This window comes from Cherax quadricarinatus, chromosome 84, assembly GCF_038502225.1.
Source record: "Cherax quadricarinatus isolate ZL_2023a chromosome 84, ASM3850222v1, whole genome shotgun sequence".
Classification (NCBI taxonomy): domain Eukaryota; kingdom Metazoa; phylum Arthropoda; class Malacostraca; order Decapoda; family Parastacidae; genus Cherax; species Cherax quadricarinatus.
This window is the reverse complement of record NC_091375.1, coordinates 14449012-14475794: the sequence shown is the minus strand read 5'-3', so window position 1 is coordinate 14475794 and position 26783 is coordinate 14449012. Positions and strand designations below refer to the sequence as shown.

At 37.6% G+C, this 26783-nt stretch overlaps 1 protein-coding gene across 9 annotated transcripts in view; it reads right to left on the bottom strand.

Moving 5' to 3' along the window:
• The window catches only part of Nup358 (Nucleoporin 358kD), an 89168-nt gene that overhangs the window by 39205 nt on the left and 23180 nt on the right, over positions 1-26783 (bottom strand). For 7 of the 9 annotated variants that reach the window (XM_070103159.1, XM_070103155.1, XM_070103152.1 and 4 more), the window contains exons 9-26: positions 25546-25772; positions 25222-25379; positions 24945-25095; positions 24389-24530; positions 21902-22152; positions 21453-21728; positions 20492-20554; positions 20288-20348; positions 19520-19661; positions 18877-19018; positions 18252-18432; positions 14696-14917; positions 9485-9675; positions 8971-9102; positions 7929-8021; positions 3556-3693; positions 2510-2750; positions 1774-1905 (exon numbers count right to left, since the gene is read on the bottom strand). In XM_070103159.1, coding sequence (XP_069959260.1) covers positions 1774-1905; positions 2510-2750; positions 3556-3693; positions 7929-8021; positions 8971-9102; positions 9485-9675; positions 14696-14917; positions 18252-18432; positions 18877-19018; positions 19520-19661; positions 20288-20348; positions 20492-20554; positions 21453-21728; positions 21902-22152; positions 24389-24530; positions 24945-25095; positions 25222-25379; positions 25546-25772 — 2943 coding nt within the window. Of the gene's footprint in view, positions 1-1773; positions 1906-2509; positions 2751-3555; positions 3694-7928; positions 8022-8970; positions 9103-9484; positions 9676-14695; positions 14918-18251; positions 18433-18876; positions 19019-19519; positions 19662-20287; positions 20349-20491; positions 20555-21452; positions 21729-21901; positions 22153-24388; positions 24531-24944; positions 25096-25221; positions 25380-25545; positions 25773-26783 lie in introns of those variants that run through there. The other 2 variants (XM_070103156.1, XM_070103160.1) reach the window with 2 other exon arrangements.

Here is a 26783-nt window from a genome sequence, read left to right as displayed (position 1 = left end):
TCAATCTTGGCAGGAGACAGCCACTGAGGAAGAGGGGAGGGAAGGAGGTGGAAAGACTTTTGTAATCCACAGATACAACAATCTGTTATATAGTCTGGTAGCTACATAAGGAAAGGCCCTTTCTGCAAATGATATCCCCAACAGCCCAAGGCGTGATCAGTCTGGAAGGGTTCACAACAATTTGTAGAAACATTCCAGAAGTCAGTGTAAAAGGTTCAAGTATATCAGCAATATACTTCAGTTCATTAAATTTAATAGCTTTATATGTTAACAGTTTCAATTAAATTCTTGCCAATGCAGGTTATACTGGTAGAGACTAGTGGGTATTCCTGGTGGGAATGAAAAACTTTAAAAGGAGGCAGGAATAACTGGGAACATACTCCAGTAAAACGAGGAAGACCATAAGGAAGGAAGCAAAGCGAGTGTCTAGGAAGAGATGTCAGAATGAGGAAGATTAACCCTTTCAGGGTCGCCAGGCCCTCTCCGAGACTTGTTCTCAGGGTCCCCAATTTAAAAAAAAAAAAAAAATTATTTTTTTCTTGTGAAAAGATAGAGAATCTTTTCCCGATCATAATGACACCAAAAGTATGAAATTTGATGGAAAACTTACGGAATTATGCTCTTGTGAAGTTAGTGGTCTCGACGATGTTTACACATCGGCGATTTTGCCCCCTTTGAGCCCTATTTTCAGCCAATTCCAGTGTGCTAGTCGACAAAAATCATAACTATTTTGCTAGAACTCCATTTTTTCTATTGAATGAGTACAAGAAACCACCCATTTACCAATTTCAACTATCCAATAAAGTGGTCAGAATTTAGCAATTTTGCCAATTTCACACAAATTTCAAAAGATGCCAATTTCCAAATAGAGTCCAGAATAAACAAGAAAGACATTCCTGGCACTAAAATAACAAGTTCTCTGTTCGTCAGTCACATCCCAAGGCCCCTCTTATATTTCTTTTGCTTTCCACTTTGAAATTTTATTCTTACAAAAAATAGAAGATTTACTGTTATGCAGACTACTGCATTAGTGTAGAAATGGTATAAATAATATCAGCGCACTTGTGAAAAGAATATTAGACTCACCAGTTGACGTGTATTGGACGCTTGGCATGATTTGTTTACTTTTGAACTTTGGTAAAAATCGAACATTTCTGCTACTTTGAGCTCGATTTCAAGGTAGTTTTCACTGTAAAACCAGTCAAAATCATCTCAATTTCTGTAACAAGTCTTCCATTCTATAAAATGAGACCAGGAAAATTAGAATACAACAATAAATACCATACGAAAATACAGTGCAGTCGCTGTTTTAATCCAAAAACACGGTCAAAGTTTTCTTCTCATTACGCATGTGCTGCAGGATTTTTTTTATACTGCGCACACTGACCACATAGACCCATTCTTTCATATGTAGGCCTACCAGCTTTCTCTCACTAGATTTGAAGGCGCTAGAATATAGGCGTACTAATATGTCAAAAACCCTGGGGCATAAGCCGTATTAGTACGGCCGAAACCCTGAAAGGGTTAACAGATGGTATGCCACAATGATTGGTATTAGGTCCAGTGCTGTTTCCGACTTATACGACATACCTCATTGGGAGATGACTAGTATGTTGTAAAAAATAAAATTCAAATCCACAAGTGCATTAGTGAAAAACTATATAATTTTGTCAATTTAAAAATATTCACTTCAGTCCACTGAAGGCTAAGTGTGACCAAGAGCTGGAGCTCACCTCTTCTGTAAACTCAAGCAGGTAATTATTCTTAACTTACATGTTGTAGTTGCAGCAGTGGTTGGAGTACTCTTGACAGTTAATGACAAGGGTGGTGCTCCAACAAACTTGAAGCTACCAGGCAAGGGTGTACCACCTTCATTCTTACTTGATGGGGAAAACTTAAATGAAGCTGAAAAGTACAGAAAACTTTCATAAAGTAGTGAAACAATAAAAAGAAAAATGGAATGTTTGTATTATACATTAAGTGAATATTTTATGCATCTTTATTTATGCATACTTTTACCTTTGACAAGTTCCGAAAGTTTTTCTACTCTCGGAGCCCACCTTGGGCCAGACTTGTCTGGTGCTTGCCTGATCAACCTGACTCACTGTAGTTTGGGGGAAAAGGATATATGTGCACAGTTCATGACAGTCATGAACTGTACACAAATTTTTTTTTCCATAGTTTTATTTGGTATCAATTACAATAATTGCAGTCTCTTTCTTCTGCAGTGTAATATATTGTAGTACACTGCTTGCAGAAAGAGGTCGAGTCTATAAGATAAAGCTTGACTGATGGTCTAGAGAAGCAGGGGAAAAAAAAAATTATGTTAAGCATTTTGCATAACATTTGAAGATCATGCATAAGTAAAAACAGTGCTTTCTGTAGAAGGTCCTAAACTCTAGCCTAACTCTTAATCACTTATGTACCTGCCTTTCCTTAAGTTTAAAAGTTTCTACTTTTAATCTCCCTCTTATTCATTATATGGAAAATAAATTAGTTGACAGCTTACCAAATGGTGTTTTGGATTCAGATGTTGGTTCTTCTGTTTTAGGAGCATTGGGATGGGGTGTTTCACAAGCTGGGCACACTATTTTCTCATGTGTGTTAGACACTAGGCAAGTCTGACAGGTCCAAGATCCTGGTGGCAGGTTGAACATTTCTGCTAGTGATGTTGGTTTGGATGATGCTACCGTGGACACCACTGCTGCTGCAGTCTGATCACTTGGTTCATTAGGTATACCATTTACATCCTTAAGTAAAACAAAATATCTTGTTATTCATCACATCACAGTTTTACACATTAAAATTCATACACAGCTAAATAATTTTCAACCACACTTTCTCCAATGTCCATTTAATAAACCACTATCACTTCAATATATTTTTTTTAACAAATATAGACCTTTCAGTTTCAAATTCATACTTCCCATTCTTTTGCATATTACTTCAGTGTATTTCAGTTTCGTAAGGTGTGAGGGCCAAATTAAGATCCTATGTTCAGGATCAATAAGAATGAATTATTTACTTAAGCACCTGACCATTTAGAGGCTTAAAACATTAAGAAATAATCCCTTTTCTTGTTTTCCATTGGCAAAATATCTACCTCAGCCACTCCCCACATAAGCAGGGTGACCCAAAGAAGAAACATTCAACACTTGTTCAATAGCTGTCTTACCACAGGCACATGCATATCACAATACAACTAACCCTCTCAACAGCAACATTCCTGCCCATTCTCCAGAGTGCAGGCACTGTACTTACCATCTTCAGAACTGCAACATTTCTATCAATCCTTCAGAAAGCAAGCAGTGTACCTTCCACCTCCAGAACTTAAGTTGAACTATTTTATTCAGGCTATCTAATACTGGAAACCTTATTTCCACTACAAACTAATATATCTGTCATCTTTCTACTCATAGATTGCACTACATTATATTAAGTTTTCCAACCCTTTCACTTTACCCATTCAAAAATATTCCACTTTCATTCCCCTTTCTCTAAGAACATATGTATTCATCAAGATTTTGCATGTGTAACCATAATGTAAAAACATACCTGCTGTACTTGATTATCCTCATTTTCTTTAGCAATAGCTTTGGCCTTTAAAAAGGCCTCTTTGAAACAGTTAGCAATTTCTACAGTCTTGAATCGGCAGCAGAACTTTTCCATGCGAATTTCCTCATCAGCAAAGTCCTGTGAATTGGTATACTGTATATCAGAATGTTTGACATAATCAGTTATACATAACTCCACCAAATTTCACTAATATCTCCAATACAAGATTGCACTGGACAGTAAGACTGACTTAACACACTAAGGAACGAGCTAATGGAACACCAGATTGACTGAAAAGTATCACACACCTGACTGTTGGGGAGAAATTTATTTCATTTACAATTTTCCTCCCTACATTTACCATCATACTACACTTGTGGCCTGCATACATTTCACTGCTTGTCATCTATATTTTCACAAGACTGACTACATGTATGAAGGTAAAAGAACAACTGCAATTTATGTGACGTTTTACTGTGGCAACGTTTTGCTCTCCAAAAGCTTTGTCCTTTTACCTAACATACTGTCAGTAATTCTAGCAACATTAATTTTTTTTTTTTTTTTTCAACAAGTCGGCCGTCTCCCACCGAGGCAGGGTGACCCAAAAAAGAAAGAAAATCCCCAAAAAGAAAAATACTTTCATCATCATTCAACACTTTCACCACACTCGCACATTATCACTGTTTTTGCAGAGGTGCTCAGAATACAACAGTCTAGAAGCATAAACATATAAAGATACACAACATATCCCTCCAAACTGCCAATATCCCAAACCCCTCCTTTAAAGTGCAGGCATTGTACTTCCCATTTCCAGGACTCAAGTCCGACTATATGAAAATAACCGGTTTCCCTGAATCCCTTCACTAAATATTACCCTGCTCACACTCCAACAGATCGTCAGGTCCCAAGTACCATTCGTCTCCATTCACTCCTATCTAACACGCTCACGCACGCTTGCTGGAAGTCCAAGCCCCTTACCCACAAAACCTCCTTTACCCCCTCTCTCCAACCCTTTCGAGGACGACCCCTACCCCGCCTTCCTTCCCCTATAGATTTATATGCTTTCCATGTCATTCTACTGTGATCCATTCTCTCTAAATGACCAAACCACCTCAACAACCCCTCTTCTGCCCTCTGACTAATACTTTTATTAACTCCACACCTTCTCCTAATTTCCACACTCCGAATTTTCTGCATAATATTTACACCACACATTGCCCTTAAACAGGACATCTCCGCTGCCTCCAACCGTCTCCTCGCTGCTGCATTTACCACCCAAGCTTCACACCCATATAAGAGTGTTGGTACTACTATACTTTCATACATTCCCTTCTTTGCCTCCATAGATAACGTTTTTTGACTCCACATATACCTCAACGCACCACTCACCTTTTTTCCCTCATCAATTCTATGATTAACCTCATCCTTCATAAATCCATCCGCCGACACGTCAACTCCCAAGTATCTGAAAACATTCACTTCTTCCATACTCCTCCTCCCCAATTTGATATCCAATTTTTCTTTATCTAAATCATTTGACACCCTCATCACCTTACTCTTTTCTATGTTCACTTTCAACTTTCTACCTTTACACACATTCCCAAACTCATCCACTAACCTTTGCAATTTTTCTTTAGAATCTCCCATAAGCACAGTATCATCAGCAAAAAGTAACTGTGTCAATTCCCATTTTGAATTTGATTCCCCATAATTTAATCCCACCCCTCTCCCAAACACCCTAGCAATTACTTCCTTTACAACCCCATCTATAAATATATTAAACAACCATGGTGACATTACACATCCCTGTCTAAGACCTACTTTTACCGGGAAGTAGTCTCCCTCTCTTCTACACACCCTAACCTGAGCCTCACTATCCTCATAAAAACTCTTTACAGCATTTAATAACTTACCACCTATTCCATATACTTGCAACATCTGCCACATTGCTCCTCTATCCACTCTATCATATGCCTTTTCTAAATCCATAAATGCAATAAAAACTTCCCTATCTTTATCTAAATACTGTTCACATATATGCTTCAATGTAAACACCTGATCTACACATCCCCTACCCACTCTAAAACCTCCTTGCTCATCCGCAATCCTACATTCTGTCTTACCTCTAATTCTTTCAATTATAACCCTACCGTACACTTTTCCTGGTATACTCAGTAAGCTTATTCCTCTATAATTTTTACAGTCTCTTTTGTCCCCTTTCCCTTTATATAAAGGGACTATACATGCTCTCTGCCAATCCCTAGGTACCTTCCCCTCTTTCATACATTTATTAAACAAAAGTACCAACCACTCCAACACTATATCCCCCCCTGCTTTTAACATTTCTGTCATGATCCCATCAGTTCCAGCTGCTTTACCCCCTTTCATTTTACGTAATGCCTCACGTACCTCCCCCACACTTACATTCTGCTCTTCTTCACTCCTAAAAGATGGTATACCTCCCTGACCAGTGCATGAAATTACTGCCTCTGTTTCTTCCTTAACATTTAAAAGTTCCTCAAAATATTCTCGCCATCTACCCAATACCTCCATCTCCCCATCTACTAACTCCCCTACTCTGTTTTTAACTGACAAATCCATATTTTCCCTAGGCTTTCTTAACTTGTTTAACTCACTCCAAAATTTTTTCTTATTTTCATTAAAATTTCTTGACAGTGCCTCTCCCACTCTATCATCTGCTCTCCTTTTGCACTCTCTCACCACTCTCTTTACCTTTCTTTTACTCTCCATATACTCTGCTCTTCTTATAACACTTCTGCTTTGTAAAAACCTCTCATAAGCTACCTTTTTCTCTTTTATCACACCCTTTACTTCATCATTCCACCAATCACTCCTCTTTCCTCCTGCCCCCACCCTCCTATAACCACAAACTTCTGCCCCACATTCTAATACTGCATTTTTAAAACTATTCCAACCCTCTTCAACCCCCCCACTACTCATCTTTGCACTAGCCCACCTTTCTGCCAATAGTCGCTTATATCTCACCCGAACTTCCTCCTCCCTTAGTTTATACACTTTCACCTCCCTCTTACTTGTTGTTGCCACCTTCCTCTTTTCCCATCTACCTCTTACTCTAACTGTAGCTACAACTAAATAATGATCCGATATATCAGTTGCCCCTCTATAAACATGTACATCCTGGAGCCTACCCATCAACCTTTTATCCACCAATACATAATCTAATAAACTACTTTCATTACGTGCTACATCATACCTTGTATATTTATTTATCCTCTTTTTCATAAAATATGTATTACTTATTACCAAATTTCTTTCTACACATAGCTCAATTAAAGGCTCCCCATTTACATTTACCCCTGGCACCCCAAATTTACCTACTACTCCCTCCATAACATTTTTACCCACTTTAGCATTAAAATCCCCAACCACCATTACTCTCACACTTGATTCAAAACTCCCCACGCATTCACTCAACATTTCCCAAAATCTCTCTCTCTCCTCTACACTTCTCTCTTCTCCAGGTGCATACACGCTTATTATAACCCACTTTTCACATCCAATCTTTATTTTACTCCACATAATCCTTGAATTAATACATTTATAGTCCCTCTTTTCCTGCCATAGCTTATCCTTCAACATTATTGCTACTCCTTCTTTAGCTCTAACTCTATTTGAAACCCCTGACCTAATCCCATTTATTCCTCTCCACTGAAACTCTCCCACCCCCTTCAGCTTTGTTTCACTTAAAGCCAGGACATCCAGCTTCTTCTCATTCATAACATCCACAATCATCTCTTTCTTATCATCTGCACAACATCCACGCACATTCAGACTTCCCACTTTGACAATTTTCTTCTTCTTATTCTTTTTAGTAATCTTTACAGGAAAAGGGGTTACTAGCCCATTGTTCCCGGCATTTTAGTTGACTTTTACAACACGCATGGCTTACGGAGGAAAGATTCTTATTCCACTTCCCCATGGATATAAAAGGAAAATTAATAAGACCAAGAACTATTAAGATAAAATCAAAGAAAACTCAGATGAGTGTGTATAAATAAATGTGTACATGTATGTGTAGTGTGACCTAAGTGTAAGTAGAAGTAGCAAGACATGCCTGTAATCTTGCATATTTATGAGACAGACAAAAGACATCAGCAATCCTACCATCATGTAAAACAATCACAGGCTTCGTTTTACACTCACTTGGCAGGACGGTAGTACCTCCCTGGGTGGTTGCTGTCTACCAACCTACTACTCATTAATACATTAATACATTAATACATGTATGAAATTTCTCTTGTCCAATTTTTTATGCCACCACTGGTCAAATACCTTTTTAATCCTCCTTCCGTTAATACGTTATAAAAGTTGAAAATAATGAATCAACATACCTGAGCGGCCCATATCCAGACTTTATCATTATTTTTCATAGGCTGCAGATCAATATTAGCTGTCACCAGATGGTTGGCACAAATCTTGTGTGTCTGGAAATGTGAATCCATAAAAAGTTTAGTAGAATAACGGTATCCTCACAATAACATTTTAAACTTGGCTCTGGCCATTAGGGACATACAATTAGTAGTAATTGTATATACTAGTGTGTTGGGGGAGAGGCAGGATTAAATGTATAGAATCTAACACAGAGTGAGACTTGTCAGTTGACTTTTGCTGATGACACTGCTTTAGGGAGATCCTGAAGAGAAGTTGCAAAGGTTGGTGGGGTACATAAAAAAAAAAAAAAAAAAAAGTGAATACTGTACAGGAAAGAGTAAGGTGATAGAGGGTAACAAAAAATTTAGGTACTGAAAGACTGGATATCAGATTGGAAAGAGGGAGTATGGAGGAAGTGAATGTGTTCAGATATTTGGGAGTAGACTTGTCAGCAAGTGCTTCAATGAAAGTTTTTTTTTGTGTGTTTTTTTTTCTTTTTAGGTCACCTTGCCTCAGTGGGAAACTGCTGACATGTTAAAAAAAAAAAAAAAATTAGTTTTCACCAGTATTTACATTAAATCCTAGATTTAATGAACTAATAATGGGGAGAGGATAGACAGTAATGGTGAATGTGGTGGATAATGGTGAAATTATGTTGCAGTGATCATTAAAAAAAAAAAAAAAAATGGTTTTGTAACCAATATAATCAAGTGATCCAACATTTTTTGTCCTGTATATATGAAATCTGCTAAATTTAGAGTTTACTGAATTTTCACTGCTGCTATTCTCATTAAACATTTACAACTGAAACTTTAAACTGACTAGATTAGATTGAAGGGCATAGGTAGGAGAACAAGTGTTTAATGGGACAACATTGTGTTCCAAGAAGAATTTTTTTTTAAGCCCTGTTTCAAGGAAAAAAAAAAAAAAAAAGACTCCATAGACCAAAATTTTGTCCTAATGAAAGCTTGTTATGCTAGATGTATCTCCAGCCTGACTCACCTGGTCTCTCCTCATGAGCACCCTGACAGACCTCTGAGATGGGTTGTGCAACAGTTTCATGACACCCGTGCCACGCTCCCGCCATTCTTTCTCCATAAATCTGAAGAGTTTGGCTCGCTCTTCAAACAACACCTGCAAAAATGCAATAATCATTTATCAAATAATTGTCTAGCCAGAACTACACAGCCATCACTATTCAAATAGCTACTGTCAATACTCATACTCAAAGCAGTTTTTTGTAGTATGACAAAAATCTTGCACCTTTCCCTTTGATGAGTTTGCCAGGTCAACCAGGCAATCAGATAAAGAAGGTAAGGTGGGAGCCAAGATGGCAAGATGTTTCCCATTCAGCTCTTTCATACAAATAACTTTCTTTAGAAAGTGAAACAATAAGGTGAAGGGAAAATGCTAGGGGAGCAACTTTACACAATGATTAGAAAATAGCAGAGGGGGGGAGGGAGGGAATATATTAATCCTAATTTTTTTATGCATTAAGTTATGAGTTATGATTTACCTTCTCATCCTCTTCTCCTGTTCTAACTTCTACCTTCTCTGGCAGAGGAACAACTGGCTTGAAGTCTGGGCATGGATCATGATCATCCTCCACATATCTATCATTATCATCATCTGCTGCCTCCTTACTTTTGACGGGAGTGATCTTTGACTCAGTAAGTCCAACAGGAGACTTGAAGGCACCCATAAAAGCTGTAGAGAATTTTTTTAATATATACGAATGTGTATTTAATGTGTTGCTATGTTATGTAAACAATTTTAAATGTGGTCACTCCTTATCATAATTGATGTTTAACAACTGATTCAGAGCAGTAACATTACACTTCGCTGTTAATTAGCATATTACAATTAGCTGCACTATGAAGCTGTCTATTTTCATCTAATTACTCTAAAAGTTGTATTTACAACTTTCACCCATTTGCATTCAACTATGTTTAGCAACTATTACCTACCAAACCAATTACAAGAATTTTTATACCCTCACTCAAAATACTAGACTGAAAGACTTGAGCAATGAGGAAATGCTGCACAAGCTACATCTCTTCTTAAAAGAATGTAGAGGAGACAGCAATATGTTTGCAATGTACACAATAATACTAGGCAATGAGAAGCACTATCAGGAATGGATCTGGAACAATGGAACCAACAAACTGGGCACGTCACAAAGAAACACTTCACTGTAAGCATAGTAGTACAGTTGGACCAAGCTTCACAATATAGTAACACAGTTGAAACAACCTTCACAACATAGTAGTACAGTTGGAACAAGCTTCACAACACAGCAGAGGCAGACTATTAAAAAAAATTTCACAAAAACAATGGATCCAATTGCAGTGGGCAAGAGATCAAAAAATCAGTAATAGATGCAGCAATCTAACATCATATTGTAAGTACAATTGCAATTACAGCAAACCTGTTGCATCCACAAAAACTAGATAGTAACAATATGAAGCTTCTTGTGGCAAAGCAACATGGAAATTGCCGAGTGTTAAAGATAACTCATAAGAACAGACAGGTTAATACTGCCAACTCCCCTAATTTAATACATTATGTATATACTTATATCAACTTGGCCATCCCTCCAAAGGACCTATTTGCTCAGTAACAGTACAGAAGTAATGTACTTATGAGTCAACCCATTTTGGATCAAGATAAAATGAATTAGGAAAGCATATTACCTTTGGTTTGATGCATGAATCAGTTAGATCTTTATGAAAAGCCAGAATTTTTTAATACACAGGTAATTTGCCACCAAGGTAGGGTGACCCAAAGAAGTGAACTCATTCACCATCACATTTTCTAGCTTTCCTTCCAGAAATATATGGATTCAATTCATGTGACCCTCTAAGCCATTATGGTACATCCTCACCTATCCTTCAGAGCAAAGGCACTGTGCTTCCCACTTCAAGAACTCAAACTTGGCTAACTGGTTTATCAGTGGCAATGCAGATATGCGAGGAACTGAGAAGAAGACCGACAAACTTGACAAATGTCCCTCTTGAGAAAATCACCTACAATCTTTTTGCAACATGTATGCAACAGTATCTTGGTAACCACCAAATTTGGATCAAATTGGCATCATTTTTAAGAAAAAGTTTTGATCTTAATAGTGGTATCATGAATTTGTTGGTTTTCTTGGGAGCCAAATCACTGTGTTTGGGCATGAATGCAGGGTAGAGTAAAAATAACAAACTTGCCAATCTGAGTAAGGTAGAGGGTACTTGAGAGAATGATGAACATGGTACAGGAAATGCAATTTTTGCTGACTGCTGACTTCACTGGTTTTCTTCCCAGCACCTCGTATAAAGGAAACTAGTTTAAATTAATCTAAATGTAACCCTACCTTCTTCAAGGAGATTAAAGTTTGAGATCAATGTACTGCCCGCACTTGTAATAATTATTTTAAGGGTGCAAACAAAGATTTGGCAATTTTTTTAATGCTTTTCCAAAGCTGAAAAAACATGCACTGAGATAAAGAATTGACATGCAGTAATTGTAGCACTTATCGAGATCACTTTATACTGAAAAAGTATACTTTAAAAAGTACTCTGGTAATACACCAATTGTATGCGATGAATTAACATTAATTAAAATTGTTGTGGTATTAATACAATAACTACACAGAGAAAATATTAGCCAAGAAAATTAATTAGACAAAAGGGGTAGCACAGTGGAGAGAATATGTGAGCACAGATGACGAAGCTTTATAATGTAAACCAATGAGTAGCAGTCATGTTACTGAAGATGGGGCTTACTAAAGAATTCATTAACAAAGTTGGTTAGGACTACCTAAATGAATGGTCATCCCTGCTTACACACTGTTCAATGCCAAATAATTCATTTAATACGTTAATTTGGATATTTTTTTTTTTGGCACTTGGCGAGAAAAAAAAAAAAAATAATAATTTACACTCACACCAGTACTCATGTTACTGGCTACTGGAGATCACTAGATACATACTCCACATAAAACATTTAAAAAGCTTTTGGTACTGTGCACAGAGTATACATTTAGAGTGCATGCGAGTGCACATTAAAGCGTGTGAAAATGTATTTGTCCTGTGCTAATATGTAGAAGTAGTGTTATTACATTCATGGGAAAAGGCTAAATCCAAAGAAAAAGAAGGCACTGACATTTAATCAAAGGGAAGGATAGCTCCTATTTCTTGGATCAAGAGCACTTCACTAGAATAAAGGCATCTCCTATGAAGGGAGGGAATAGTGTGTACAGAGGAAATGCATATGCCAGTACTTACAAGTAGGCATTTATCTGCACATGCAACACTAGTCACAAATCAATGCAAAAACATGCATGATGTTGAAGAGAAACCAGTAAATATTAATATAAAAGATGTCCGAACAAATTAATACCCCCCAATACTGAAGGCCAAAGAAATATTACAGAGAAAATAAAAACCCAGCCAAATAGAGAATGCACACATGCTGGAAGGCCCCACACATGTGCACCACCACCTTCTTGGTGGTCCAAGTTTTTGTTGACTTCAAATCGAGCCTTTGTTCATTACGTTCCGCCCGTTGATAATTGTCACTGGCGGTGCAACAATGGCTCAACGAAGTCAATGAAAATGTGGAACAGTGAAAATGGGTGCTGTATATGTGGGGCCCTGCTGTATACAGGTGACTAGGAAAATGAAGAATAAATATAATATCAAATACAACATAATTTGTAGCATGTGATGCATACACGATTCTTCTACTTTAAGCAATTATCTACCTATTTGAGTTTTTCGTAGGTGAGCTCTAGCTCTTTAGTCCCACTGTTTCTTTGGCTGCTATATGATGGCCACTTAAAGTTGTGTTTCTACTTCCTTGCTTATTCATTAATGTTTTTTTCTTACTGGTCTTTTGATTACTGGCATAAATGCCTATATATTACCCCCATTTTTTTCCTCCCAGTCACTTTTTGGATTTTTGTGTTGACAGAACTGGAACTACAGATCATCCTAGTGTGAGGAATATCTCAGCAGATGCCTTTCAATGAGATATACCAGGAGGGATACCCTAAGGCATCTTTCCTTCCCCTCCTTCCTGATTCGTTGTCAATATTATGAATGAATATACAAGTAATTCTCATGCAGGAGAATGAAGCTCATGACAATGTTTCAGTCTGACTTGGACCATTAACCAGTTACACGATAGTGTGACTACTTAATGGTCCAAGCCAGACCAAAATATTGTGTATTGTTCTAGTCACGGTATTGTGCCTTTTCATTCATTATGAATGAAAAGAAGCTGACTGTCCTGGTTCTAAGCAAGATAAAGCCGAGAGTTTGTCGAGAGATATATGGGATTCGGTCAGGGTTATCCGAGTGTGTTAGAGCTAAGGAAGGAGTAGCAATAATGCTGAAGATCAGTTATGGAAGGAAAAGAGGAAATATAAATGCATAAATTCAAGGATTATGTGGATCAAAATAAGGGTCAGATGCAATAAATGGGTTATACCAAGTGTTTATGCATGTGGGGAACAGAGTAGTGAAAACGAGCGAGATTCTGAGGGATGTTGAGTGATTGTTTAGGGAGTTCTAAACTAAGAAGAATAATTGTGGTGGGGAACCTAAATGCTAAAGTGGGAGTAAATGTTGTAGAGGGCATAATGAGTTTGGGGTGCCAAGGGTAAATAATAATAGGGGCCTTTGAATGTGTTTAAAAAACCCTGGTTATCTCCCATCGAGGTAGGGTGACCCCCCCCCCCCCCCCAAAATTTTTTTCACCATCATTCACTATCACTGTCTTGCCAGAGGTGTGCTGATATTACAGTTTGAGAATCTCCTCACAGGCCCTTCTAATACTCAGGACTTGTTAAATTCCCTGTAGGTACAAACTTGTGCTACCTCTCTGCATTTCAGATTGATAGTCTGAAACTTCCTTGCTGGTGAATCTGTTAACCTTGTGTTGTATTTGTTAAGCTTTATTCCTTCATAATTCTCTCACTCATGCACTCCACTGAATGTTTAATTTCATTCACTCAAGTTTTCATCACAATGATAATGTTGAGTTGGGCATCTCTCCTTACAAACACATGAGTGGCTCAACGTAAGTGGCCATCACCTACCTTCCCAGGGAAACTTTATGACTCCAAGGCTAAGAAAACGAGCTAGCGATACCAGAATGTAGGTTCAAGGCTCTATCATGCCAATAAATTACAATACTGCAGTTGCTCCTTATTTGAAGTGCTAAACTTGTGTGGGTCATTTAGCACAATTAGTGGCAAAGGATCAATCGTTGGTCCATTAAGCACATATGATGAGTACCTCATAGTACTCGCCTAGGCATATGAAGAAAACTAAGGTTTCACCATATCTTTAACACCTTTTACTAAATTTCAAAACAATTCACCTACCTCTGCATACAGTATATTGCTGATCTAAGACACCACAATTGTGATCACATCATATGGCTGAACACATACTTGAATATGTACAGTACATACATTATCCCTACACTAGAAACTCGAGTTGAGCAGTATTACGAAGAAATTTTTACCAAGTGAAAAAATGTGATGCAAGCATATGAGAGTAACAAATCAATTTAATACTGTAGCTTTCCTAAGGAATTTATGTACCAGGTGAACAACAAAACTAAATAATGCAAGCATGAGAGGGATAAACCTATCTGCACAAGATTTGGAAGTTAGCCATGCAAAAGCAACCCTATAAGCACAACACGACACTCAAAACAGAAAAAGACATACTAAGAGAGCTATCCCATGAACCGGACGCAGCAGACGGGGCTATCAAATTGTTAGATGCTGATGACAAGCCTTCTGTTGACATCACCGACGACAGTGACTGAATTTGTGACTCGCCACGTACTGGGGATGAATCTGGAGTGACCGCCGAGTAGAGTGGGGGAGGCACATTGGCCAGGAGACCCGCAGTGGTGGAGCAGGGGAGGGTATGGGACAGCAACTCTCCTAGTGTTATCATAGTGCAATTGGCAAGAAAAAATTCCACATTTAGTTGATAAATATCTACTGTTATACATAATTAAAAACTAAAACAAGATACTGAAATATAATAGTACCAGTAATGCACAAAAGCTGATGAATTCACCTAACTATATTATCTTATGTGAAGCCCCAAATATTTATTTACTACTAAATTAAGTGTAAAGTACAAATATTTTTATATTTAGAAATTTTAATTTTATTGGAGGGAAAGACTAGTCAGAATCCTAAAACCCCTGTAAAGTGCTTAAAATACGTAACTATTACACTTAACCATAGGCATTATAATTATTTTTAAGCTATTCATTCTCAAGATGAAACGTAATAATACATCGCCAGATAACTCTGCTTGTACAGACAAAGATGATCTTTGATTGTGGTATTACAGTAGTCCTCCTGTATCCACAGGGAATACATTCCAAGACCTACTACAGATACCCAAAATCACGGACAGAAGTGAACCCTAGGTGCAAGTCCTTTTTCGTTCATATACATTTTTTTTTTTCAACAAGTCTGCCGTCTCCCACCGAGGCAGGGTGACCCAAAAAAAGAAAATCCCCAAAAAGAAAATACTTTCATCATCATTCAACACTTTCACCTCACTCACACATAATCACTGTTTTTGCAGAGGTGCTCAGAATACAACAGCTTAGAAGCATATACGTATAAAGATACACAACATATCCCTCCAAACTACCAATATCCCAAACCCCTCCTTTCAAGTGCAGGCATTGTACTTCCCATTTCCAGGACTCAAGTCCGACTACATAAAAATAACCGGTTTCCCTGAATCCCTTCACTAAATATTACCCTGTTCACACTCCAACAGCACGTCAGGTCCCAAATACCATTCGTCTCCATTCACCCCTAACACACTCACGCATGCTTGCTGGAGGTCCAAGCCCCTCGCCCACAAAACCTCCTTTACCCCCTCCCTCCAATAAGTGGAGAAGCACTTCACAGCTTCTCTTAGGCTTTGAACAACTGCCACCATCACTACTATTGTGCTTTATGGATAACCGAAATGGAGGAAAACAAATCTGCGGATACAGGGGTCCTACTGTGTAAAATTTTACACCATAATTGCTGTACCTTACGTTTAATATGCTGACATTTTATCGTTAAGGCAAGTACCAGTAGTTTGTTTTAAGCACCAAAATAGGACTAAAAAAGCCATTATCACCAACCTTAACATCAGCTGTTGAACACATGTATTAAGTGCATCTAATCTGTGTGTTTTATTAATAGAAATCCATGCACAAAAATTGTGGAAGAGCTTAACAGGGCATTTAATGCAAACAAGAAAAATAATGGCAAGCAATGCTGAGAAAGCCTTTTATTACCAAGAAGTAAAATGTGAACGAATATATCCCACCAAATTAGCAAAACCATTATCCTAAAATTGGGTCGTCTGGCAAATAGGTTGAGAAATACTTGTATATATACCAGAATAAAAGAACTAACCATATTAAAAACTCAAGGTTCTTATAATGTGAATAAACTGTAAATGTCCTTATAACTTAATGGGGAATGAACTGAAAAATTCTGGTGGTTCAGCATTGCATGTGGTTTGTTAATGTAGTAAATATTCTAACTGCAAGAAACTGGAGAAAGTACTGTACCAAATTCACCATCCTGATCCCAATACAGTATAAACAAAACATCTGTATTACAGAAATATGCAGTACTGTAATGGTGAAGGCACACGCAAGATTATGATGGTCGAATAATTAAGGCACGAACTTTATCTCTTAAGAACCACCAACAATAAAAAATTTAAAAGAAACCCAAGAAAATTACGTCCATGTTTAAAAGGCATTTCTGTCTAATACTTTTGGAAACAAGTCAGCAACATTCTTCAGGCAGCTGATTTTCAACAGCAAAATATAATCATTGCTTTTCAGAAATGTTTCATATTTTAATGAAAAAATGAACCTGACTTAATAAAAGGTAAGAGTTAAACCAAGAACATTATTCCCCACAATGATTAGTTTCTGAACATTACACTGACATGGACAGGACTGGTGTTATTTTCACATTAAGAAGAGATTATTGACCAAAGAGATTGATGATGACATTCCACTGCCACTTTTAATGTTTGTATCCTTACACTTGAGTCCTAAGGAAACTCCCTCTTGTTGGAGGAGTTGCCTTCTGAATATTGTAAAAAACAAGTTCAGCTATTGTCAATTGTCAGGAATACTTAAACGTCTGATGAATAATTCTGCATTCTGATTTTTGGCTATTGAGCAAGAGTCACCAACAAACAAATTAAGATGAAGCCTTAGCAAAAATACCTCAGGATAGACAAGTTAGACAAAGGATGCAACACGAGAAGAGTACAGTAGGAAATCGCACACCCAAATGAGCCACAATATTGGGAGTGGTAATGGGAAAAAGAGCTGAAATGACAGAATGGAAGTAAGCTCCATACTGGAAATGAAACAGACATGCCTTAAAGGCAGGACTAAAATTGGAAGTTACCCCTGTAAATTCAAAGAGATAATTACAGCCATTGGCACACTCAAGGGGAATGAAACTGACACCATCACCCATGACATACAGGACCAATTTTGCAGGTTTCTCTCTCTCTCTCTCTCTCTCGACTGCCTGGGTAACCAGGCTATTGCTGTCTGGAGGCTCTACCTTAGCTTTTATGTTGTCTAACATTAAATTACAAGAAAATTTACAAGGACAAAGAAATGCTCCAATTACACTATAATACAGCAATGCAAGAGCAGCTACTAATTGAACTCTGACACTTCATAGATTCACTGGTGTCATGAGCATCATTTGCATGTTTAATGATGCATATATCATCCCTCAAAACCACTAATAACCTGGAATTTCACATAAATACAGAATCCAGAGTTTACTATATATTATCAATCATAAGACGGAGGGGAAAGGGGTGAGAGTATCATCAGTTTGAGTGCTTTGATTTTATTCTGTGATAAATATAATGCATGTGCAAGGCTGGGTTGCTGCTGTTAACACATCTTGACTTACATATATTACCAATTTCAGGAACACAATGTGCGTGCTATTTGGGACTCTTACTGTACGTGTTACTGGTTCTTAGAATCATCACGCTATCATGGTTTTAAGATATGGAGAAATTTTGATCAACTGCATATCAGCTGGGATAAACATTTACAAAAACCTAGTAATGAAAAACACTACAGCTATGTATCCAGGAAAGCTAAAAATAGGTTAAATATCCTTGATGATCAAATTTGGTTGAAACAAATTAATGACATCTGATGTGATACTTTACCCAGCTGGACAAACACACACATACCTGGCATAGATCTTGGAGGAGGAGTGAGAGCATTAGAAACAGGTGGCATAGTGATCTGAAAGGCATGTGCAGGAGCAGCAGCTTCAGGTAATCTACTACTGCTGGTACCAGCTGTGGTGACAGATGCAATTGAAGTGGCCAAACTCCAACTGATACTACCCAGGCTGCTAGCAGGAATGCACTGTCAACCATAAAATTGGTTAACTAGGGCTGATCAGTAGATAATGAAGGCATAAAACTCCTATTTACAATTTAAATACCCCTGCCAAGCTTTCAAAGTTATATTTCTAAACATTAATAATGACATGTATTACAAACAATACATACTGCACATGAACAGTGCATACTGTACATAAACAGTACACACCCTTCAAAGTTCCTCCCCACCAATTTCTGCAGCCTATTCTTAATCTGCCAAATGACTCATCAAAAACAATTAACTGTAACAACTCACACTTAAATTCAGATTCACAACATTCACTTATTTTACTGCCAAAACTATAAATATATGATAACTTCTGACAATTAAAAGTAAGTTCTCAATATTTGGGTCTCACAATGAGGTCTGCCCTCTTAATATTTTTATGGATGAGGTGCATCAAAGATATTATATAATAATGTTTACCTGGGTAGCCGAAATAGATGGTGACGAGATAGGCTCTTTAACAGCGATGCCAGCAGGAGAACCCAATGTGGGAGTTACCAGGGAAGTGCTGGCTTGGGATAAAGTAGAGATGGAGGGTCCTTGGGTCACACTAGCAGCCATGCTGTTGAGAATGCAGATATGTTACCCCAAAACATCAGGAATAAAAGAGCCTTGAACTATGTCTTTATATATAAATGAAAACATGAGACAATACAAAATAGAATTACAAATGACTGAACTCAGAAAGTGGGAATAAAATATTAAAGTGTGGTACATAAATGTTCTGCTTATAAGCCAACATTTTTCAAGGCTACCATACATACTGAACCATGAACATCTAATTATAATTAAAATTATGGGTGGGAAACAGATGTTGAGGTAAAATATAGAAAGTATTATTTCAATTCAGAAATGGCTGGAAAAATATTTGTTACAATATTACTAATAGGAGTACATTCTGTATAGTTCTGGAAGGTTTCATTATTCCTTATTCATTATCCCCACATTCAGTGAAACCTTCCAACTCCTTGACACAAATCTAGGCCTATGTTTTAGGTATACAGAAAAAGATATGCCACATCCTTATGAATTAAAGTGCTGTCTTTCAATATTAGAAACATACCTGAATGACTGCTCTGGCATTGTTGAAGGTGGGAAGAATGGAGGGTTACCAAAAAGCCCTGGAGTAGGCATGAGGGGGCTGGGCACTGGCTGCTGACCATAGTACCCAACATAACTGCCATACAGACCTTGAGGGACAACAGCTGTTGAAAGCAATATTACTTTAATAAACATAACAAAAAAGAATAAAATAAAATATAAGGAAAAAATAAAGGAATTTGTCAACACTGCTAAGAGGCTAAACAAGGATAGAAGCGAGAAAGAAAATAACAGAATAAGGGAGCCATACAAAGCTGTTAAATAATTCCTTTAGAAGTAAAAACAGGACTGTTAACAACCAGAATAAAATCAATGAAAAAGAGGTAAATGGTGACACAAGCACATTTGTAAAATGGACCAATGTGCATTGTTAAGAAGTGCATCCATCAGGACTGGAAGAAAGATATAAAGCACACCCAAAGAAGGGTTTGAAGGGGTAGAGACATAGGTTGTTAAAAAAAAGGTGGTCAAATGGTATGTTTTAGCATCAAGTAGGATGCAGTTGATTTTGATTGACATAAATGAAGGAGAGTGGTCCATAGGGCTTTACAAACTGATGCAATAGAAGCACAGTAATATCTATTGAGAGAAACTAGCTAGCCAGCATCTAGTCTGGGGAGGGAAGAGAGGGTGGAAGTGCAGTATCTGCACTTCTGAAGTGTTTCAGATATGTTAGGGTTCAGGTATGTTACAACTAAACCATTAAGAAAAACTTAAAAATCCTACATACCAGCTGGTATATCCACAGGAACATGTTCTTCATTTGTCTTAATTTCTGCTACTTCTGAATGCTGAAAGTGGAATTTTTAATAGTTTTTGAGAGTAATTAACTCAAAATGCAATAAAACATGTTAAGTCTTAGCTTTTTTTTTTACTATATTCAATATTATTTACATATGCTTAGAGAGCAAAAAATTATGATTTTGATGCCTACCTTAGCAACTGATTTTAAAGCTCGCAGATCTCCAATGTCACTCGCTATGGTATGCACCTGGGCCTGTTGAGGAGAGATTTTGCATTTAAGGCATCGGATAGATTGCTGTGAGGAGGGAGTGGGGGGGGGGGACTGTGTGAATGTAAGTGGGTGGAACGTATAAGAAAAAGTTCTATGTTGTAGCACTGTGTAAAGCAAACCTAAAAAACAGTGGAAGAATTTCAAAGACATTAAATGGTCAACTATGGAAAGAGAAACGTACACACTGTATATATTTTTTTTTAACACATCAGCTGTTTCCCACCAAGGCAGGGTGACAAAAAAAAAAAAAAAAAAAAAAAAAAAAAAAAAAAAAAAAAACTTTCATAATCATTCAAAATGTTCACCATCATTCATATATAATCACCATCTTTGTTTCACTTAAAGCCAGGACATCTAGCTTCTTCTCATTCATAACATCCACAATCATCTCTTTCTTATCATTCGCACAACATCCACGCACATTCAAACATCTCACTTTGACAGTATTCTACTTTTTCTGTTTAGTAGGTTATACAGGAAAAGGAGTTACTAGCCCATTGTTCCCGGCATTTTAGTTGACTTTTACAATAAGCATGGCTTACAGAGGAAAGATTCCTATTCCACTTCCCCATGGATATAAAAGGAAAACCAATAAGAACAAGAACTATCAAGATAAAATCAAAGAAAACTCAGATGAGTATGTATACATAAACGTGTACATGTATGTGTAGTGTGACCCAAGTGTAAGTAGAAGTAGCAAGAACGTACCTGTAATCTTGCATGTTTATGAGATGGAAAAAAGACACCAGTAATCCTACCATCATGTACAACAATTACAGGCTTTCGTTTTACACTCACTCGGCAGGACAGTAGTTCCTCTCTGTGTGGTTGCTGTCTACCAACCTCCCCCTTTACATTTGTCATCTGAAAATCCACTTACTTGCAAGTCCTTTACAGTGGAATATATCTGCTTCATTTCATTCAATATTGAAGTATATGCCTCTTGACAGAATAACTTGTTTTGGTCCAACATACTACGATACAGTGATGAATTTTCTTTGAATTCGCTAGCCATTGTGGTACAGAAATTCCTCAGTGCTTCATTTTGAACTTTCAGGGCAGCATTTTGTTCTTCCATGTTTTTAAGTGTATTCTCTTGTACCTCTGAAAGAGCTCTCACCTGGGCATCTAAACGCTCAGGACTAGGTCGTGCTTCCTAAAGGGAAAAAAAAACAAGCTTTAATACTACTACTAACAATAATACTCCTCTTTCAAATGTAGCTAAATTTACAGCTGGCAATGAAACTTCTATGATAACTATTCCATTTCACTTACTAAATTATGAACACTTGCAGTCCCCAGGGAGGTTGAATCACTTATGTAACTTACCTGTCTAGTTATCCGTGTCGAATTTTTAATATCTCTATATGGTGTACTAAACACTGTCATTTGAGGCATGTTGGTCACATGCCCATTTGTAAGATCAGGATTTGGCGATTGTGATGCATCCGAGATTGATTCTGTGTCATCTTCTCGCTGCGCAGTTATGTCCTGGTCAAGAGTCATGTGGGACAAACGTCTCTCCACATCTTCTAACTGTTGACTAAGTTTAGTGTTTAATGGATGGAAACGGTCCACACCTGTACATAAAAATAAACAGGTTTAAAGTAAAATATGTTTACTTTTAACATTACCACACTAAATAAATAAATATCAGTACAATAATCATACACTACTCTTGTACACCATCTTTAAAATGCTTGATATACCTACCTATAAATGACTGATGCTGGCAGACCATTTGTAACTTTTTTTTTTTTTTTTTTTTTTTTTTTTTGCACTGGCCATTTCCCACCTAATCAGGATGGCTCGGAGAAATAAAGGTATCCACTTTTCCTCTTTCTCAAGGTGCCCTTCCAGAAGAACGCATCACAATCTACTAATTCCTCTACTCTGTTTTTAACTGAGAAATCCATTTGTTCCCTAGGCTTACTTAACTTATCTCACTCCAATATTTTTTCTTATTCTCAGCAAAATTTCTTGACAGTACCTCTCCTACTATCATTTGCTCTCCTTCTGCACTCTCTTCACCTTTCTTTTACTCTCCATATACTATGCCCTTCTTATATCACTTCTGCTTTGTAAAAACCTCTCATAAGCTACCTTTTTCACTTTTATTATGCCCTTTACCTCATCATTCCACCAATCACTCCCCTTTCCTCCTGAACCCACCCTCCTATAGAAACAAACTTCTGCCCCACATTCTAATACTGCATTTTTAAAACTATCCCATCCCTCTTTAACCCCCAACTACCCATACTTGCACTAGCCCACCTTTCTGCCAAAAGTTGCTTATATCTCAACCTAACTTCTTCCTCCCTTAATTCATAAACTTTCACTTCTCTCTCACTTACTGTTGCCATTTTCTTTTTGTCCCATCTACCTCTAACTGTAGCTACAACTAGATAATAATCAGACATATCCGTTGCCCCCTAGGTAGTAAGTTGGTAGACAGCAACCGCTCAGGGAGGTACTACCATCCTGCCAAGCGAGTGTAAAACGAATGCCTGTATGCACACACACACCTCTCGGTTTTCTTCTATTTTCTTACTAGTTCTTGTTCTTGTTTATTTCTTCTTATCTCCATGGGAAAGTAGAACAGAATTCTTCCTCCAAAAGCCATGCGTGTTGTAAGAGGCAACTAAAATGCTGGTAGCAAGGGGCTAGCAACTCCTCCTGTATACATTACCAAAGTTTTTCTTTTTGGGTCACCCTGCCGCGGTGGGATATGGCCAGTTTGTTGAAAGAAGAATATCCGTTGCCCCTCTATAAACATGTACATCCTGAAGCCTACCCATCAACCTTTTATCCACCAATACATAATCTAACAAACTACTTTCATTACATGCTATATCATACCTTGTATACTTATTTATCCTCTTTCATAAAATATGTATTACTTATTACCAAACTTCTTTCTACACAGTTCAATTAAAGGCTCCCCATTTTCATTTACCCCTGGCACTCCAAATTTACCTACTACTCCCTCTACAACATTTTTACCCACTTTAGCATCGAGATCCCCAACCACAAGTAACCTCTCACTCGATTCAAAACTCCCTACGCATTCACTCAACATTTCCCAAAATCTCTCTCCTCTACACTTCTCTCTCCAGGTGCATAATTATTCATTTAATTATTTTTCTGTATTCCATACAATTTTCTCATATGCACACAGCATCAAGCATGTTCTTTCCATAGCTTAGCCACCAATCCCATACATATTTTATATGTACTAAGAGACAACACAATAAGTGTCAGGGGGCCCAAGACCGTTCAACTGCCTCCCACCAATGGGGATTACCAAGACCCCTGGCTGTCTTCTAGAGGAAGCTGGACAGGTAACTAAAGTTGGTTCCCGACCAACTGGGCTGTGGTTCGTATGTCAGTTTGTATGCGGTCAGCAGTAACAACCTGGTTGATCAGGCCCTGTTCCACCACAAGACCTGGTCATGGACCAGGCCACAAGGGCGTTGATCCCCGAAACACCCCCTTTTCTTACAATCTCTCAAACAGCATTAAATCTCGCCAATGTTTACTTATTAGCTTCCATTCTATTACCCATACTGAAACTCCTCCAAAATGGGAGTTCTTGCAGCTTTTTTTTTTTTTTTTTTTTTTTTTTGGGGTGTTGAGGAGAAAGGAAAGAATGTTCCTACTTACCAAGGCAGGAGGAGAAAACGCATTCTTCCCATCACTCATTCTCTACAAGTTGTTTCCCAAATGAATGGATGACACAGTTCAAATGATCCTCCAAACTACAACATCCCCACCCAACAATCACATTTACAAAACACACACACTTTAGTTTTTCACCTGGCATGCGCAGTCTATCCAATGTGAGGTAAAGTGTATCTCGCGCCTGAGTGAGGAGGATGGTGTGCTGGGACCTTATTTCTGAAGTCAAAGACTCCAGGTTACCCTCAGTCAGCATTGCATTCGCTCGTTCTTTGTATAGCTGAAAGATAAAGATCCATGCATTACCCTGGCCTTACATCTGGCTTTTTTGAGTTCATTAATTTAGTCATTCCACATTAATTCCAGGTGCTCAACCATGCAAACCAAGCCAAGAATTAGAGTAACTGCAGAAACAAAAGCAATCAGGTTTCCCCCCCCCATTCATTCATTGTAGTTACAATACACTTCAGAACACTTAAAACATTAATTTTCCTATCAATTGACAGACTTGTACAGCATGTTTAACTTGAAGTCAACAATTGTAACTTAAACATTCTCGTCTATTCATAGAGAAGAAAAATAACATTTTGTTATGTTGTACATATTTTAAAATATTACTGAAGTGTACAATTTTAATATTCTTAAAAATTAGGTTGAGCACTACGGATGGGACACTGAGGTAAAGCATACTGACCATTGCTCTCTGGAAAGATGCCTCAGGGCTTTTCAACTCTCCAAGAGCTTGTATGGCTTCTTGTTGCTTGCCGGAATGAACAAGACGCATTGCCAAGAAGTATTTCCCTTCCTCCTCTAATTTTTCCCGCTCTTCAGGTGATAGACTTGCACTGAAATCAAAGATCACGTGGTGAAAATCTGAGTGTCTTTTCAATAAAGTTCTTACATTTAATAAGCAAGCAAAAAACAATCATACAACTATACTAAAAAAAAAAAAAAAAAAAAAAAAGACTTACCTCTGAACGACAAATAGTGGATTTCGTGGCATAATATTAGTAACATTTCGTGCAGCTCTCTGACACAGCGTCAAAACACGATGCCAATAATGCTCCGCACGGTCCTTCAATGCATCAATTTCACTGTTAGTACTTCCATCTTCCGCTGCAGCACCGGCCTGTAGGTAAACACAATATTTACTTTATACACAAATGAAAACCACTTTTACTATAAATATATTTCGCATACAAGCCAAACACACTACGGTACATGAAAAATGTGCAGAATTTATGAAGAAATTTTTTTTTTTTAACAAATCAGGTTACATTATTCACATTACTTACCCACTTTGTGAAACTCTGTGCTAGGTGTGCCATAAGAGTGAGGTCAACACCATGGTTGCCAAGAGCTCTAATAACTTCCAAGCCTCGTTGTAAGGTCATCCTAAGTTTGCTAAGCCGATGATGTGCACGGTTGGTGAAGAGGGTATAAGCTGCAGTCCACCAGTCAGCTTGCTCTCTTGTGTTCAAAGCAGAAGCTACCACTGTTGGTAAGGAGGCTGGAGGTGGACCTGATATTGCAATGCCCATTAAGTACCAAAATTCAATAGGTATCTATTAATTTTTGCATAAAAAATTCAGATAATCAAATACTATTTCTCATTCTTCTACTCTCCCTAGAAATTTTATTTAGTTTACTTGAGAGAATGCTAAACCCAGAGGTCATATAGCACCTTGGGAAATGGGAGGCAATCAGATTAGAACCAAGGAAAGGGGAGTTGCAATTCTTCAGACCAAGAGCACTTCACCAGCATTTAGGCACCTCCCTTGATAAGATTTTCCCCCTCCCAAACAAAACATGCAAGGGATATTCTTCAACAGGCTGTATATTTCCACTTATCTAATAATCTAAACAAGACTCAAAGAAATTTATAAGTAGAAGAAATCAGGGTTGAGACCCCTGATCCTTAACTCACTCTCAGGGTCGAGAGAGGAGGAGAAAAAAAAAAAAAAATTATCTTATGAAATGATAAGAATCTTTTCCCGATGGTAATGACACCAAAAGTATGAAATTTGATGGAAAACTTATGAAATTACGCTCTCGTGAACTTAGTGATATTTACGCATCAGCGATCTTGCCCACTTTGAGACCTTTCGGCCAATTCCATTGTTCCAGTCGACTAAAATCATAGCTACTTCCCTAGAACTCCATTTGTTCTATTGACTGATTACAAGAAACTGCCCATTTACTGATTTCAACTACCCAATAAAGTGGTCAGAAATTGGCAATTTGGTCAATTTCACACAAATTTCAAAAGATGCCAATTTCAAAATAGAATCCAGAATAAACAAGACAGACGTTCATGGCACTAAAATAACATTTTCTCTGTTCATTAGTCACGTCTCCAGGCCCCTCTTATATTACTCTTGCTTTCCATATTGAATTTTTCTCATAAAAAATAGATTTACTGTTATGCAGACTACTTCATTATTATAAATACATATGATATAAATTATAGGTAGTAGGCTGGTAGACAGCAACCACCCAGGAGTTACTACCGTCCTGCCAAGCGAGTGAAACA